Source organism: Leptinotarsa decemlineata, unplaced genomic scaffold, assembly GCF_025532065.1.
Source record: "Leptinotarsa decemlineata unplaced genomic scaffold, Ldec_3_MD MMD2_tig00003736_RagTag_RagTag, whole genome shotgun sequence".
Lineage (NCBI taxonomy): Eukaryota > Metazoa > Arthropoda > Insecta > Coleoptera > Chrysomelidae > Leptinotarsa > Leptinotarsa decemlineata.
Genome location: NW_027412593.1, coordinates 5,012,794 through 5,030,458, shown reverse-complemented (window position 1 = coordinate 5,030,458; position 17,665 = coordinate 5,012,794). Strand labels below are relative to the sequence as shown.

Here is a 17,665-nt window from a genome sequence, read left to right as displayed (position 1 = left end):
TACAGTTGTTATATTCAATATAAATATAATTAGAATCTTTATAGTTTTCATATATCCATGACAATACCATTAAGTTTCTGTTTCTATTATGAATGTTCGATGTATGCACTGAAAAATAAGTGAATTTTGTCTGAATCAATATCTTCAGACAAAAATTATTGTTTTCAATAGACACTCTCCATTTGAATATTATAGTGAATATATGATTGATTAATCTACATTTTCTCATAAAAAAAGATCCTCGAGAAGAACGTGAAAAGATGAGAATGAACTGACTATATTCATACATATATTGAGATCGTCATCCTCACCAAGGTATTTTCAAATGGTTTTATTTACCTTGCACTGTTTGTTTGTTTGAGGTCAAATTTATTGATTGATGTCTGACTCCTTCCTCTTGACAGGTTTATCTGATATTTGGTACACACGTTCATTTTTTATGACGATACAATTTAATGAATTCCGTATCATTGTTATTTAAAGATGGCTGCAGCTACAAAATGGCGGATTACATATTTTTCACAATTACCTCAATATGGGTATTGAATGACAGGGCTTGACTAATAGAATAGTAGTACACTTTCTAAAAGATGCAAATTCAAGATGACCGCAGCTACAAAATGGCGGATTACATATTTTTTTACAACTACCTCAATATGGGTATCAAATGACAGGAATTTAACAGAATGAGGAGAATGGAGTAACGGAATTAAAAACTAAAAACTTTAAAATGAAATAAGTAAATAAAAATTATAATGTTGAACGATTTTATTGAAAACAAAGATAATAATGTTGTAGATGTATTGAAAGCATAGTCTTAGGTAACAGTCATCACACCACTCTCCCCAGCAATCTACGATATTGATCAGATAAAAAAATAATAAAATCGTTGGGTGTAGTATTTACATATTTACTCAGGTTACGTTACGCCCAGCGATTTTTTTATTTTTGTATCTGAATAATATCGTTGATTGCTGAGAAAAGTGCTGTGATCACTGCTACCTAGGACCTTCCGAATTATTTTTTAGTTTTTAGTACATTATCTACATCATTATTATCTTTTTTCAATTAAACCGACAACCATAACCGAAAGTGACAATTCTTTGGATTGAGGAAGAAACGAGGTTCGCCGAAAATGATTCTTTCAACGTGGATGATTTTATCGTCGTTAAATTTGCGAAAAAGAAAATAATCAGACATTTTATTGGGCAAATAAATGAAGTCATGGAAGATGGCGAAGTCAGTGTTAAGTTTTTAAAAAAAGTTAATGACAGTTCCTACCACTTTGTTTTTCCTTAGATTGATGACGTGGCTGATGTCAAAAAAGGGGATATAGTACTCAAACTACCTCCACCTCTTGATAATGCCGGGACTGCAAGAGTGAAAGCTTTTTTTTCATTTAATATTGATTTATCACACCTATTTTAAATGTTTTTGTATGTGTCCCTTTCAGCCCCAAATGAACCCCTTTCAATCCAGTGAGATGTGTTGAAAGGGACAAATACAATGGTTCATATTTTTCAAATTTTTTTAATAACAACTAATTTTTTTATATTTTTTAAACTCAAAATCCTTTTCCAAATGTTGTATCAATTATAATATCAGGTTCAATAAATCTAAAATTTATTGATATTGCTTATATACATATTTACCCTAAAAATGTCCGTTTCATGCCACCTCTCCTCTACAAGATAATATAGTACAATGGGTCAAAAATTTCTCACCACAAACCCTCTTTATTCAAATATAGCACTTACTTTGGAAGTGAAAACGTTCAAATATAGACAGTCTTCATTTTCTCTCGGATCTGGTGTTTGGTCATCAAATGGCGGTTTTTTCTGATAACAAACTTTTGTATTTTTGGTCGTATCTAAAATACCACTCCAGGGTTCTGGTTGAATGGCTTCCTAAAATAATCAAGTGGTGAAAACTAAAACTTCCTACGTTACTTCTCACCTGAAATCTGAGTTCTCCAACGGGAGGAGCGGCATAAGGAATTTCTTGAAACGCATAATATGATTTTCCATTTTCTGTTTTGAGCGGATGTCCACGAATTTGTCCGGTATGTATTTTCAATATTGGATTACCCTATAAGAATCATGACTATATACACTCTCAACCTTTGAATGGGGCCAGATATTAAAAATCGGACAAAATTTTTTCAACACGTTCTGATAAAGAAGCTAATAGTGTGACGTCAGTTACCGCAGACAGGGCAGCTGTCGTCGCACAATTTTTTTTTTTCAAAGAGGAAGGGGAATCATGAGACCTTCCAAAATATGAAACAGCAAAGATGATAATTCGTACCTTTGCAACTAGAAGAGGATTGAGACAGCTACTAAATTGGTTATCATAGTCTACAAAAAGTTTCTGATGTGTGAGAGAAAAACATTTTTAACGTAAATGAATCGTATACAGAATAAAATTGAACCAAAATATTTCACAAAAAAATCTAAAGAAATGATCTTCAAACATTCAAGCCAGTCTCGAATATACCTACACAGTAGGTTGAATGGACTGGCTTGAACGTTCAAAGTTCAATTCTTTAGATTTGTTTACTGCCAGTCTTCAAGCATAGCCCACTGACTAATAAGAAAATTTCACAAAAAAGGCGCATTTTTATTTTCATTTCGATACAGGATTTTTCAGTAGGCTAAAAAGTTTGTAGGCTAACATATATATATATATATATATATATATATATATATATATATATATATATATATATATATATATATATATATATATATATATCAATTCATTGTTACCATTTGTCTTCAGCTTCGAAATAGGAATAGGAATAGGCCGAATTACCCCTTCATTGGCGCTAAACATTTTCTCAGCGAGTATTCTCTCAAGGTTTGAAAACAGGAAAAAGTCGCTGAGGGGCAAATCTGAAGAAAACGGTGGATGCGTAAGCTATTCGAAGCCCATTCATTGATTTGCGATACGGTGCATTATTTTGATGAAACAGTACATTATTTTTCCTTGTCAGTATCATTATATTCCTTGTCAATGAATATTATGCCATGCGCATCCCAGAATATTGACACCATAACCTTGCCAGCCGACTGATACGCTTTTGCATGCTTTGGAGTCAGTTGACCACGTGCAGTCCACTCAAATGACGATCATTTTTATTCTGGAGTGAAATGATGGAGCCATATTTTATTCATTGTCACATATCTACGCATGAATTAGGATTTTTTCATGATCCAACAGTTCCTAACACTGCTCGGAATCATCAATTCGTTGTTGTTTCTGGTCGGTTCTGAGCTCAGGTAGCACCCACTTCGAACAGAGCTTCCGCCGCATACCCGAATATTCATGCATGATATTGTTACGTTTTTCCCCGTGGGTTTAACAATAATTGATCATAATAATAATAATACCTTATCACGCATGCTATCGGTATGAAATTCGGGATAGACAAATGTGCAATGGTTCATCTCAAAAGAGGACGATGCGGACACTACGGAGAGGATGTGGAGCTCGTAGATGGAAGCATCCTACACCATCTGGATGCCGGAGAGACGTATACTTACCTCGGGGTGGAACAACGCCACTCACAAGAGGTAACTGCAGTGAAAAACTCTCTCCGCGGCAAGTATCAGCACAAACTTCGACAGATCTGGTCATCGGAACTGTCGGGGAAGAACAAAGTTGCTGCAACAAATATGCTTGCCGTTCCAATCTTACTTTACTCGTTTGGAGTAGTGAAGTGGACTCGGGAGGAGGTGTATCAACTCGACGTAAATACCCAAAAAATGATGCATCTCTATAGGAGTTTGCATCCCAAATCGTCCGTCCCACGGTTGTACTTCCCCCGACAACAGGGGGCCGTGGACTTTTGAGTTTGGAGTGTTTACATGACAGAATGGTACTGGATACAGCCTGTAAAGTCGTCAGGAGTTCGGATCCCCTTCTCTGCATGGTCCGTGACCACGAGAGAGCAGGAATTAAAGCATTTCTCCTTAGGGCAGCTGCCCGAGCAGCTGATGAACTCGGTATAGTTTTCGACTCTGAACTACCTATAACTCTGTCACCGAGTTGGAACCCTTTCAGCAAAGAGCTCAGATAAAAGCCGCAGAGATCACCTTACTTCGGCGGAGACACAAGGATAAGCCAATGCATGGGGTCTGCTTCAATAATATTGGAGACCTTGACTTATCAAAGCACCTGACGTTCGCTTTTCTCAGATCGAGTGGGCTGAAGTCGGAAACTGAGGGGTTCATCAAAGCTTGCCAGGATGGTGTCTTCAACACCTTAGCCTACCGCAGTCGCGTGATGGGTATAGAGGTTCCTGACACAAGGTGCAGGGCCTGCCGCGAGGCGCCCGAGACTCTAATGCACTTGCTATCAGCATGTACAGCATATGCGGTTTCAACCTATATCCATCGACATAACGCGTCTCTGAGACCCAATGATCACTTGCCCCACGGTGTGGGAAGTGGTCATTGGTTGATAATGCTGGCGCGCCCTCCCGAATAGGGCCTGAACGAGAAGTGCCGAATTTATTAGAACTATTCGTTCCGCACCCTCAGGCTCATACAAGCTAATAAGCCTGATGTATTTCTTCTCGACCACCAGATCAAAACGATATTTGTCGTGGACTTTCCAGCTCCTGGCGAGACGAATATCGTCAGAAAAGAGGAGGAAAAGCTGATAAAATATCGAGATTTTCTCTTCGAACTCCATCCAGACCACTCTGCCGAAATGGTTGTTCTGATTGTTGGAGTCCTTGGTGGAATGATGTCCTCTCTACTCTCGAATTTTAAAATCATACCGGCTTGCCGCACTAAGGCATAAATCTTAGCCGCACAGATGCAGCTAAGATTTCTACCTTAATGCGGCAAGCGGGTATGATTTCAAGATTCGAGAGTAGAGAGGACAACATTCCACCAAGGACTCCAATAATCAGCGGTTCGTATCAGTGTAGCCCGCTGTGTGATTTCAAATTATTTAAAATAAACTCTCAACGACATTCCAAACTGTAGTAACAACTTTATTGTTATGTCAAAACGAATAATAACATACCTAGTATCGAAATGCCGCTTACCAAAAAATATATGGATGAAATCAAGTCACCCATCGGTGAACAGATACGCAGCATTTTTAACGAAGAATTTTTGCAAGATATAGCGAACAAGCTATCCAGTAAATTCGAAGAAAAACTGGAAAAACGACTGGACATGCAGATAAAGGAAATCCTCGAGCTAAAAAATGAGGTATGTTTCTTGAAAACTAAATATTTGGAAATGCAAACACTGCTCGACAAACAAGAACAGTTCTTCAGAAATCTCAACATAAGAATTTTTGGGGTTGAAGAAGAAAAAGGCGAGGATCTATCCAAAAAGATTATTCGTATCTTAAATGAGAATCTTAATCTCAAAAATATTAAACTAACTGATATAGAGAAGATTTACAGAGTTCCCGCAAAAAACATCAACATCAGTAAACCACGATCTTCAGCTGTATTGGTACGGTTTTTCAACGATAAGACACGGACAGCTGTTGTGAGGAACAGAAAATATCTCAAGAATACAGGGATAATCATAAAAGAGAACGTAACTAGGTTGAAACTTGATATTTTGGACAAAGCAGTGAAAAAGTTTGATAAGAAAAATGTTTGGTTCACAAATGGCTCAATTTATGTTAAGTATAATGGTGCCACTGTTCGCGCCGATTCATTAAGTTTCTTAGACACTATTCAGTAGATTGTCTTTAGTTTGTTTTTTGAAGATTACATTTGTTTTTTACTACTAATTTTACTTGATGCTTTACGTTATTTTTGATTTGTGATAATAGTAGTATGCACTCATTCTGAGTTTATGTCAAAATGTAGGTAATCGAATATTCCACAAGGTGGTTACATGCAGCGGCTTATGTGCTTGAATTTAATTGCATTTATTTTTTATTTTGTAATTCTGTCTGAGTATACCTGACACAATTTTTTTTTTCGTTTTCTTCTTCCTACTTGCCTCTTGTTACCTCTCTCCTACTATAAATTTGCTACATTCCGATTTTCTGTCTTGGTCCTTCTGCCCTTTCATCCTAACACTCTCTCTTCAGTCCTAAATATTTTTTTCACTCCTTTTTTTTATTTCACGTTTATTCTTCTAATAACTGTATCTGTTTAGATGAGCCTGAAATTCGCCCACTTAAATGTTCGGTCTCTTCTGAGTGATTTCAATGGTTTTTCTGCTCAGGTGGAAAATTCAAATTATGATGTCCTGGGTATTATGGAAACATGGCTCCGCTCTGGGGTGGGTACCGACGTTGTGAGAATTCCTAACTATGAATTTATTAGACTCGATAGACGAACACATGCTGGGGGAATTGGTATGTATATAAAATGTAACATTAAATTTGAAATTCTTGTCAGAGAATGTTCGGAATTTATTGAACAGATGTGTATGTTAGTTGAAGTGAATAAGAAAAAATTTTCAATAGGACTTATCTACAGACCGCCTCACTCTAATATAGATTCTTTTTTTCATAGCTTCGAGGACGTTATGGCCAACATGTTCACTGAGTTCGATAAAATAATATGTTTAGGAGATTTCAATATCAATATTCTCGATATAAACTGTAATCGTTCTTCACAACTATTATCATTGTGTAAAACTTTTCGCTTGAAACAAATCATTAACAACCCAACTAGAATAACAAAAAACTCAATATCATTGATAGACATGATATTTGTTAGTAACAATATTACAATCTCTGAATCAGGGGTAAATGATTGGGGAATATCAGATCATCTACAGACGTATGGAATAATAAAAAGCGACTCCTTCTCTGCACCCTTCAAATTTTTTTATTCAGAGACTTGGAAAATATAACCCGAGAACATCTCCATAAAGATTTGGAAGCAATTCCATGGCAATCAATCTTCGAAATCGATAACATTGATGATAAAGTGCAGTTTTTCACAGAACAAATCTTACTTTTATTCGAAGTACATGCACCTATTAGAAAAGTACGACAAAGATAAAATTATAAATACTCTCCCTGAATAACTGATAATATAAAATATATGCAACAACTAAGAGATAAGGCAAAAAAAAATTCAAATGCACTAAACAAACCCATCACTGGGACTACTACAAACAATTGAGGAATTATATTACTTGCGCAATAAAATCTGAAAAAAAGCATTTTTGAAATTTATATTTGAAAATTGTTCGTCAAAGGAAAAATGGAATGAAGTAAACATCTGCAAAAATAAAAATAGGGAAATACTAAAGCATCTCAGCGACGTTAACCAACTGAAGAATCATTTTACGAATATTTTGAAAAACATGTTGAAACCCAATGAAAATTTAATTGATTTCTATTTTGAAAACTTAAGTAATGGCATCAATGGCTACTTCTCTTTCGAATATATTAGCGAAATAACGGTTTCGAATGTGATTTACAATATCAGCTCTAAAGCTTTTGGTACTGATCGTGTCAATATCACATTTTTACACTTTTGCTGCCCTACTATAATTCCATATATAACACATATAATAAATGAATGTATTTTCAAGTCTTATTTTCCCTCTGCCTGGAAAATGGCCAACATAGTTGCCTTACCGAAGGTGAACCAACCAAAAGACTTCAATCACCTCAGATCAATCAGTATTCTTCCTACTCTGTCCAAAGTTCTAGAAAAAGTTATAGAAATACAAATACGAATCTTTGTTAGACAGTCTAAAATTCTACCTCAAAAGCAATCGGGGTTCAGACCTGGTTACAGTTGTGTGAGTGCACTTGCAAATATAACGGATGACATTATCAAAGGTATTGATGAAAATGAAGCAACTGTACTCATCCTACTTGACTTCTCGAAAGCATTTGATTTGATAAACCACAGAATTCTCCTATCTAAACTTCACTACTTAAAGTTTGGCCAAAATGCTTGCAAACTTATTACTTCATATTTATCAAATAGACTTCAACGTGTTACTCTGAATGATAAAACTTCTAATTTTGCTCATGTATCATGCGGGGTTCCTCAGGGTAGTATTTTGGGTCCACTTCTGTTCACCTTATTTACTGCAACATTTCATGAGGCTTTGCAGCAGTGTAACTAGCACATGTACGCTGATGACACACAGATATATGAAACCTTTGAACCAGATAATGTCATGCAAACTAACAGAGAAATAAATATTGACTCACAATCTTTAGAAGACATATGTGATAAACATGGCAACATGGCAGCGAACCGTGCAAATGTATGTGAAAGTGCTCCGAAAAACAAATCCTGTAATAAGTGTAAAAAAAACCTAGTTAAAGGTGTAAAGTGCACCCTATGTGAAAACAACTTCCATACAAGCTGTGCGAGAAATACCAATGTCAAATTTCTCAACGAAGACATAGTAATATGTTGTCCTTCCGAAAAAGTTAGCGGTGATAACGACCAAGCGTTTTTTGATACGATGGAAATCCTAGCAGGCGAAAGTAAGGTAGTCGATCTTAATATTTTTAATTATATTGTGAAACAAAAAATGAAATTATACAAGAACTTCGCGACAAAATAGATTTGATGCGCGAACAAATTGTTCTATTAAAAGATAAGACGAATACCTCACCAGTTAAAGGTATTGGAGACACCAACAAAAAGCAAGACACGGGAAAAAACTATTCAAATAAAGTGGATGTGTCCAGACCTGTGAATCTGAATCCTCTCAACAGCGTTGCCGGGTGTTCAAATACTTCTAACAATCCAAATTATACCGAAAAACATGTTTCACAACCTTTGTTGCACCTGGCCACGCAACAAAAATGTGAAGAGATTATCAATTTGGCGAATAAAATGGAGGCCAACAACAGTGACTGGAAATTAGTTAAAAAGGCAAAACTAAAAAGGAAACTGATTGTTGGAGATAATAGTTCCATCAAAGTCAATGGTAAGGAACTGAAAGGCATTCAAAAAATGGCTTGTCTACATGTATACCGGGTTGATCCCTCGATGACTGCGGAGGAGCTGACACAATCTTTAATTCCACATTTCTCTGAAGTTAAAACTGAGACTCTAATTTCCAAACATCCAGATATCTACGCTTCTTTCAAAGTCTCAATTTATGAATCCCATTTTGATCTTGCAATGGATTCAACTAAATGGCCCAAAGGAGCATACGTCCAACGTTTTTTAAACTTTCGGAGGTCCGTGAACACCCTTCAAACTTAGGTGAAGTACCAAAGCAAGCCGACCTATTGCTGCTGAATGCAGAATGTTTGAATTATGACAAACTCGACTATATCAGTGCTGAATATCTAACCGACAAATATAAACTTATATTTATCTGTTTGACAGAGACCTGGTGGTCTGAAAGCTTTGTAAACTCTTTTAATTTTACCGATTTTACTCTTTCTAACTCGTATCACAGAATAAATTGTATAGGAGGTGGAGTTGGTATATGGTCTCAGGCCGACTTAGATGTAACTCCGTTGAATTTACAAGAGTACTGCATTGAAAAAAACATTGAAATTTGTGGTATCCTATGAAAAAATAATAATACTAATATTCTCATCCTGACCTGTTACCGCTCTCCATCAGGAAACTTCGAAACATTTTTTGAAAAAATCTCATTAATTATTGACAAAATATTTACTCCTAAAACAGTCATAATATTAAATGGTGATTTCAACTCCCATTCCATGAGTAATACCAACTTAAATCACTTTACACAATTGTTGATATCATATGGTCTCAGTCCCAGAATAACCAAGCCTACTAGAGTCAGCCAGACTTGTCAAACAACGCTCGATCAAATTTATACGAACCTACCTGAGAATAATGAATGGACTGTACTCGAAAACTATATGTCTTCACACCAAACTGTCTTCTTTTCCAAGCAACAACATCGAACTGATGGAAGATCTTCATATATTCATAGGAGAATAATAAATGACACTAATATTAGAAATTTGTCAAATGCTTTAGAAAAAGAGAGCTGGCCAGAAATGTATCAACTAGATACTCTAGACGATAAGTTCAACAGTTTTCATGATACTCTGTTATTTTATTTTAATTGTGAATGCCCAATAAAACCTATCAGAAAACATCAAAATCAAAAACCTGGAACTGAATGGGTTAACACTGAAATCAAAATGTCAAGTAAAAACCTTAAAGAACTTTATCAGCAGATGAAGACTAATCCTACCTTGAAAGAACTCTACCAAACACAAAAAAGTCAACATAAAACTCTGGTAAGGAAAAATAAAAGTCTTTATTATCAAAGCAAAATTTACTCTTCAGGTAACGTAAATAAGAACACGTGGTCTGTTGTTAACGAGTTATCAGGAAAAACCACAAAGAAAAGTAATATAACTAAAGATACTAATGATGGTCTTGTAGAAGATCCACTCGATATCGCAAATATGTTCAATGACTTTTTCGTGAATACTCCACATGATATTGTTGACAAAATAAATAAAACTACAAATAACCCTTTGAGGACTAATTTGATACCGAATATTGAGAATAGTATGTTCACTACATATGTCAGTGAAGATGATATACTGAAGGTTATCAGGGACAAAATCAAAAATAAACATTCGTGTGGACCAGATGGCATCTCTGGACATATACTCAAAAGGATTGCACCCTACATCATGGCGCCCCTAACTCACATTATGAACATATCTCTTCAGCAAGGACAGTTTCCTTCGCGGCTGAAACATTCTATAGTTTCTCCAATCCTGAAAAAAGGAAACTCTCATAATTTGGAGAATTATCGTCCTATTGCTGTCTCCTCAGCACTCTCAAAAGTATTCGAATACATAATGTTGGAATTTCTACATAAATTTCTGAATATAACCAACACGGATTTCGATCGAATCATTCCACTACAACGGCAATAATTTCTTTTTATTCGAATCTTCTACAGGCTGTTGAAGCAGGCGAAAATCCCACGAAAATCCCAGCCGTGCTTTTGACTGCGTACAACACGAAAATCTCCTGGACAAACTGTACAAAACGGGTATTAGAGGTATTCAGCATGAATGGTTCGTATCATATCTTTCAAATCGCACCCAGGCTGTCAAAATACAATATTCGAATGAGAATTATGACGAAACTTTTTTTTCCGATCAGTTAAATAATGACATAGGAGTTCCCCAAGGATCAGTTTTGGGGCCAATTCTTTTTATTCTTTATATCAATGAGTTGCCATCTGCTTTGCAAAAGTCACTCACTTGTTTGTATGCTGATGATTCTTCTCTCCTATTTAAATCAAAAGATTTGCCTGAACTGCAACAAAATATAAATTCTGATCTTGATAGCTTGCAAAATTGGTTTAGTGAAAATTCACTATTTTTGAATGCCTTCAAAACGAAAGCAGTAGCTTTTCATACTGCCCAAAATATTAACACGGTAGACATCAATATTGAAATATCCGGTGCTGAGATAGAGAGAGTTGATAGCATGAAATTCTTAGGGATTTTTCTAGACAGCAATCTCAATTTCCGTCAGCACTGCGACAATCTCATCAAAATACTTAATAAGCAGTGTTATCTGTTGAGAAACCTGAAAAGAATTCTAGACAAATCTGGTCTACTCTTATATTACCACGGTCAGATACAATCAAGAATTAACTATGGGATTATTGTTTGGGGAAATTCTTCATCTGCGCACAATGTTTTTATAACTCAAAAGAGAATTATTAGAACCATTGCAAACGCATCACGAACTTCATCATGTAGAACATTATTTAAAAAATTGAAAATTTTGCCCCTATCTGGTCTTTACATTCTGGAACTTTTGTTGTATATTCATAAAAATAAAGAGGATTTTAAACAAAACCAATCTTTTCATGAATATAATACACGCATCAGAAATCATTTTCACATACCAAAAACACGTTTATCTTTACGTCTAAACTCGTTTGAGATTTTGGGACTGAGATTATATAATGCACTTCCGGAGTTTTTCAAAATTATAACCAAGGAGCAAGTATTCAAATATAAAATAAAACAACTACTTTCTGAAATTAGCCCCTATACAATCGATGAATTTTTTTCTTATCTGCATTGATTGCGGATTGTTTTAGTATCTGTTGTTATTTATGAATGTGTATATTATATACTTATATTTTATATCTGTATTTCATATGTACTGACTTGTCCAATTGCTTTTTTTAAGCTCTTTCAATGGATCAATAAATATTTGATTTGATTGATTTTGATTGAAACATCTACTCAAAATAAATCCTCAAAAGTCATGTGCTATTTTGTTCTGCAATGACAATGTCAGGAATGATATATCTCATAATATTATACTGAGAATGGGAAATGACTCAATACCTTTTAGTGAGAGTGCAAAGAACTTGGTTTTGATACTAGATCAAAAATTGAGATTCAAAGAACAGGTTAATATTATGTTGAAAAGAAGTTACACTAGCTTGAAGATGATTTACCCACATAGACACTATTTAAGCCAAGATGTAAAAAAAATGCTGTGTGATTCATTAGTGCTTTCCCAATTCAACTATTGTGATTGTATATTGTATATGGGCCATGTTTAGATGGTATGGATAGTCAGCGTATCCAGAAAATCCAGAACTGCTGTTTGAGACTTATTTTTGGCATAAAAATCAGGCAGAGGATTTCCCGTAAAATTAAAGAAATTGAACGGTTCAATATGTCCAACAGGCGTAAATTACATATTCTTTGCTACTTCTACAAACTTTTGAAATACAAACAACCCATCTATCTCCATGATAAAGTCATATATAGAAAAGACATACATGATAGAAATACTCGACAAACTTTTTTATCACCATTCCTCGACATAGAAAGGAAATTTTCAAACGTAGTTTTTCACATAGTATTGCTAGTTACATGAATAAATAAGATAACCGACTACAGTAGGTCGTATGTTTGCGTGAACTGCAAAAATGAAATATAATCGAAAATATCTTCTAACTCAGAGCAAAAAACTAAAATTCTCGCAGCGTCGTCATGCAAGCTGGCGGTTTTATGACCTAAAGGAATCACTGCCCTCACAAGTGAAAATAAATTATAAAAAGGGTTCCTATCTTTCCTATCTTTTCTCTTTCTCTCTTTTGTCTTTTTTTTTCTCTTGCTTTTCTCTAGTCTTCTTCTTCTTCTTGTTTACTGGTACTAGTCAGTAGGTATATTTTAGTTTTAAGTTTAGTTTGTAGAAAGGGTCTGAGTGGAAGACCAGTTTCTCTCTTCCTGGTGTTGAGAGAAAACTGAACTCTCACCTTTTATTTACCTAGTTTTTTTTTATTGAAACTCAATATTGGTTGTGAATTTTTTGGTAAATAATAAACGTATTATTGTTATTAACCATCTTGACAGAGTGATCTGAATAGAGTCTGCGGAGTTTGAAGAGAAAATCTCGATATTTTATCCGTTTTTCCTCCTCTTTTCTGACGATATTCATCTCGCCAGGAGCTGAAAACTCCACGACAAATATCGATTTGCTCTGGTGGTCGAGAAGGACCACATCAGGCTCATTAGCTTGCATGAGCCTGAGGGTGCGGAACGAATAGTTCCAATAAATTCGGCACTTCTCGTTCAGGCCCTATCCTATATTCGGAGGATAGGGCCTGACCAGCGCACACTACGGTGAAAAAATAAAAATAATAATTTATTGGAATTATTCGTTCCCTACCCTCAGGCTCATACAAGCTAATAAGCCTGAGGCTCATACAAGCTAATAAGCCTAATAAGCCAGATAAAATATCTAGATTTTTTCTTCGAACTCCGCAGACTCTATCCAGATCACTCTGTTAAGATGATTGTTCGGATTATTGGAGTCCTTGGTGGAATGATGTCCTCTCTACTCTCGAATCTTAAAATCATACCGGCTTGCCGTACGAAGGCAGAAATCATAGCCGCATAGATGCAGAAGGTTGTCATTCTTGGCTCAATGCGCTTGCTCAGGGCATATGAGTCTCGGACCCAATGATCACTTACCCCACGGTGTGGGGAGTGGTCATTGGTTGATAATGCTGGCGCCCCCTCCCGAATATATCGGGGCTTCGGGGGATAGGGCCTGACCAGCGCACAGCGGTGAAAAAATAATAATAATAATAATAATAGTAATATTCATTCATCCATGTTGCATACAAAATAGAATTAACATCTTGAAGGTAATGATGAATAAATTGCAAATCCACTGAGGGTTTAACCCTGTGTGTGGTTAAATTAACAAATAAAAAAAATAAAATAATGTTACATATAACACAATCACAATTACTCACGTGAAAAAAAATATGTATAATAAAATATCAATATCATACATTCCCGCATTGATAGACAAATTCAAACGTTACAAAAAAATTAAGACACCAACAACCACATACAGACAGAACACGGAAGTTCAAACTTGTTTGTGAAGATAACGAATATTAAAGTTTTACACATTATATATAGCTATTGATAAACTAGGGAGATACAAATATCGACCAAATTAATAATATGAAATATATTTGAATGGGTTATATTTTTAGGAGTGATTAATTTTTGGGAAAGAAAGTTTTTGGCTTTCTACTACTTCATCTGATACAAAAAAAAGGATGAGAGAATCTTCCAAAGAAAGGAAGGAAGTAATCAATTTGAAAATTCAAAATCGTAATTCATGAATGAAGTGTGTGTATTTTCTATAATGTGATCCAATTTGGTACTGAAGAGCCTTAGGGCAAGTGTCTTAAGGCGAAACACGGTGTATACCAGTTAGAGTGACAGTGTTCCATGTGAGTACAATTTACTACCATTCACTCAAAGTAGAACTCATGTGAATAATATCTGATTCTTATTCCTCAACAAATGTTCGATATACAAACTGAATAGAGAAAAGTATCTTCTGTATAATTCAGTGTTCATGTAGAAGTATTTGTTTCGAAAGAATTTTTTTCTTTCGTGTAATTCAATGTTTATATGAAAGTAGCTGTTTCAGGAGGACTTTCTTTCAGTTTGTGTCTGAAACTTACTTCTTTGCATGATCTACACATCCATGTATATAGTTACTTATTTTCAAATTGATTACTTCCTTCCTTTCTTTGGAAGATTCTCTCATCCTTTTTTTTGTATCAGATGGAGTAGTAGAAAGCCAAAAACTTTCTTTCCCATGAAATATATAAAATACAATAATATACATGTAATGAGTAGAATGCAGAAAGGGCCAAGTTTGTGTTATTGGATCTAGGTAAGTACTTTATAAATCTGACTAGTTTACTTTTGAATTGGTTGATATTATGTATCCGTTGAATATTCGACGGTAAGCTGTTGTATAGTTTTGGATCCAAGTATTGACGACATTTCTGGCCCACCAATTTATGCACACGAGGACATTGGAACTGGTTACGATGCCTAGTACTATAGTCATGGGTAAGTGTGACTTACTGATTCTTGTGTTTATGTTGTCTTATGTTACAGTTTCTGTAATACAATTGTCTCACATCTAGTAGTCCCGATTCTTTATAAAGTGTATCACTTGGATATATCAAGCTCTTAGATAGCATCAGTTTTAGAAATCGTTTCTGAATGACTTCAAGAGAATGGATGTAACTTTTAGACATACCTCCCCATCCGAGTAGACCATAAGTGATGTGACTTTCCACAAGACTGTGATAAATTATCTTTTTTTGTTTCAGGTCAAGAATATCATTCAACTGTCGGAATTTATAAAGAACAAATCGAAGTTTTTTCAGGAGGAAATTGATGTGATAGTCCCATTTCTATTCCAAGATATTTTATTATTCGTGTATTGTTTTCGAGAGATAGAGAATCCAATTTGGGTATTGTTGTTTCGTAATTAGAAAAAGGTAAGAAATAAGTTTTATCTATGTTGATAGTTAGAAGCTTGTTGTCAAAGAACGATTTGATTAGGGAAAAATCTGATTCTACATCTTCTTTCAAAGTAGGCCATAACTCGCCCTTATAAAATATTGCAGTATCTTCTGCGAAGCTGATTATTTTTGCTTTGCTCTGAATGGAAAATAAGCTGTTTATGTATATTGAAAATAGTATCGGCCCCAACACGCTACCCTGAGGCACACCATATTCAATTCTTGTGAAATCACTATGTGTTTCATTTATTCTGACACATTGTGTTCGATTCACAAGGTAGTTTTCGAATAACAGTAGACAATTGTCTCTTATCCCAATTTTTTTCAGTGTAAATATTAAAATGGTGTGGCTCACGGTATCAAAAGCCTTTGCAAGGTCTACGAAAATGAAAAGACATGGTCTACTTTCATCTAAGGCTCCATAAATATGATTTGTCAGCTCAATAATGGCATCTTCCGTTGATTTGCCCTCTTTGAAACCGTACTGCCTATCAGATAGAAGTTTATATTCATCCAGATAATTGGATAACCTGATTTTTATAATTTTCTCAAAGATCTTACTGAAGTTCGTAATGAGAGAAATCGGTAGCTTCCGTTGGGTCCCCGTTTTTGAATATAGAACATATGACAGATTTTTTTAATTCATCAGTTTCAATGCATTTATTAATAATATAAGTAAGAGGACTAGCTATCCGACTCGCAATCTCCTTGAGAGTTTCAGTTTTAATATTATCTATACCAGGCGACTTCCGGTTTTTGAGATCGTATATAATTCTTGTGACTTCATCTTCTGATGTTGGACTCAGGAAAATTGAATTATTTATTGAGTTTTCTCTCATTGGATTTGAATTTTTTCTCAAAATTTTCTTTGCCAATGATTTTCCTAGATTAACATATGTTTCATTAAAATAATTCGCCATTTCTTTTTCATCATTGATGACATTGTCTTCGTCATCTTTTATTTGATTTATCACTTTAGATGTTTTTTCACCAAATATATTATTCACACTGGACCATAGGTTTTTGCATCGTTTCTGTTTGAATTCATTTGCGACTTGTAAAAATTATTTTTGGTGTCTTTCAAAAGTTTGCAAAGAGTATTTTTATATTTTTTATATTCTCGCTGTAATTGCAGGTTTTCAGGATTTCTCAGTAATTCAGTGTACAATTTATTTTTTTTATTTACAGATTTCATTAGTGAATTTGTCATCCATAATTTTCTTTTTCTCTCACTACTTTTTATTTTGATTTTTTTTCACATTTACTAATATATGACTGAACTATATTGGCAAAAATTTTTGTTGCAGTTCCCACATCCATCGAAGCATATAATTCATCCGAGCAGGCCCGAGATAATTCACTTTTGAGTTGTTTATAATTTATTTGAGAGATACATTTCAAGGTTCATATTTGATTTGTTTTTCATTTTACAAAACTATTTGAATCATAGTGGTAAAATGATCTGTAATATCTGTACGAAAATTTATTGGTAGTATAGTGCCTATATCATCCGTTCTGCTGTTCATAAATATATGATCGATAAATGATCTCGTGTTTACTTGTACTCTCGTATATGCATTAATAGCCGATAAATAACCGTGTTCACCTAAGATATGCAAGTAATTGTTTGACTGGTCAGTATTTTCAAGAATATTAATATTAATATCACCTACAATCAACTTGTATTGGTACCGATCATCATTATCATTTACTAGATAAGATTTGAGGTTTTCTACGAAATCAGTTATATCAGTAGCTGGGGACCTGTATATGGCATGAATGATCACATATTCGTTATCAATGGAAAGTTTGAGTTTAATCGTAAAATAGCCATTTAGTTCAATAATTTTATG

General features: G+C 34.7%; 1 protein-coding gene and 1 long non-coding RNA gene across 2 annotated transcripts in view; one reads left to right on the top strand and one right to left on the bottom strand.

Moving 5' to 3' along the window:
* Positions 1-1,736: 1,736 nt before the first annotated feature.
* Positions 1,737-17,665, bottom strand: part of LOC141483527 (liver carboxylesterase-like) — a 45,188-nt gene continuing 29,259 nt past the window's right edge. Inside the window, exons 2-3 of the mRNA XM_074178204.1 lie at positions 1,957-2,088; positions 1,737-1,907 (exon numbers count right to left, since the gene is read on the bottom strand). Coding sequence (XP_074034305.1) covers positions 1,737-1,907; positions 1,957-2,088 — 303 coding nt within the window. The remainder of the gene's footprint in view (positions 1,908-1,956; positions 2,089-17,665) is intronic.
* On the top strand, positions 5,081-17,359 carry LOC141483594 (uncharacterized). Its single transcript, XR_012466180.1, has 3 exons — positions 5,081-6,342; positions 15,618-15,788; positions 17,120-17,359. It is a non-coding gene; the product is annotated as an uncharacterized lncRNA (long non-coding RNA).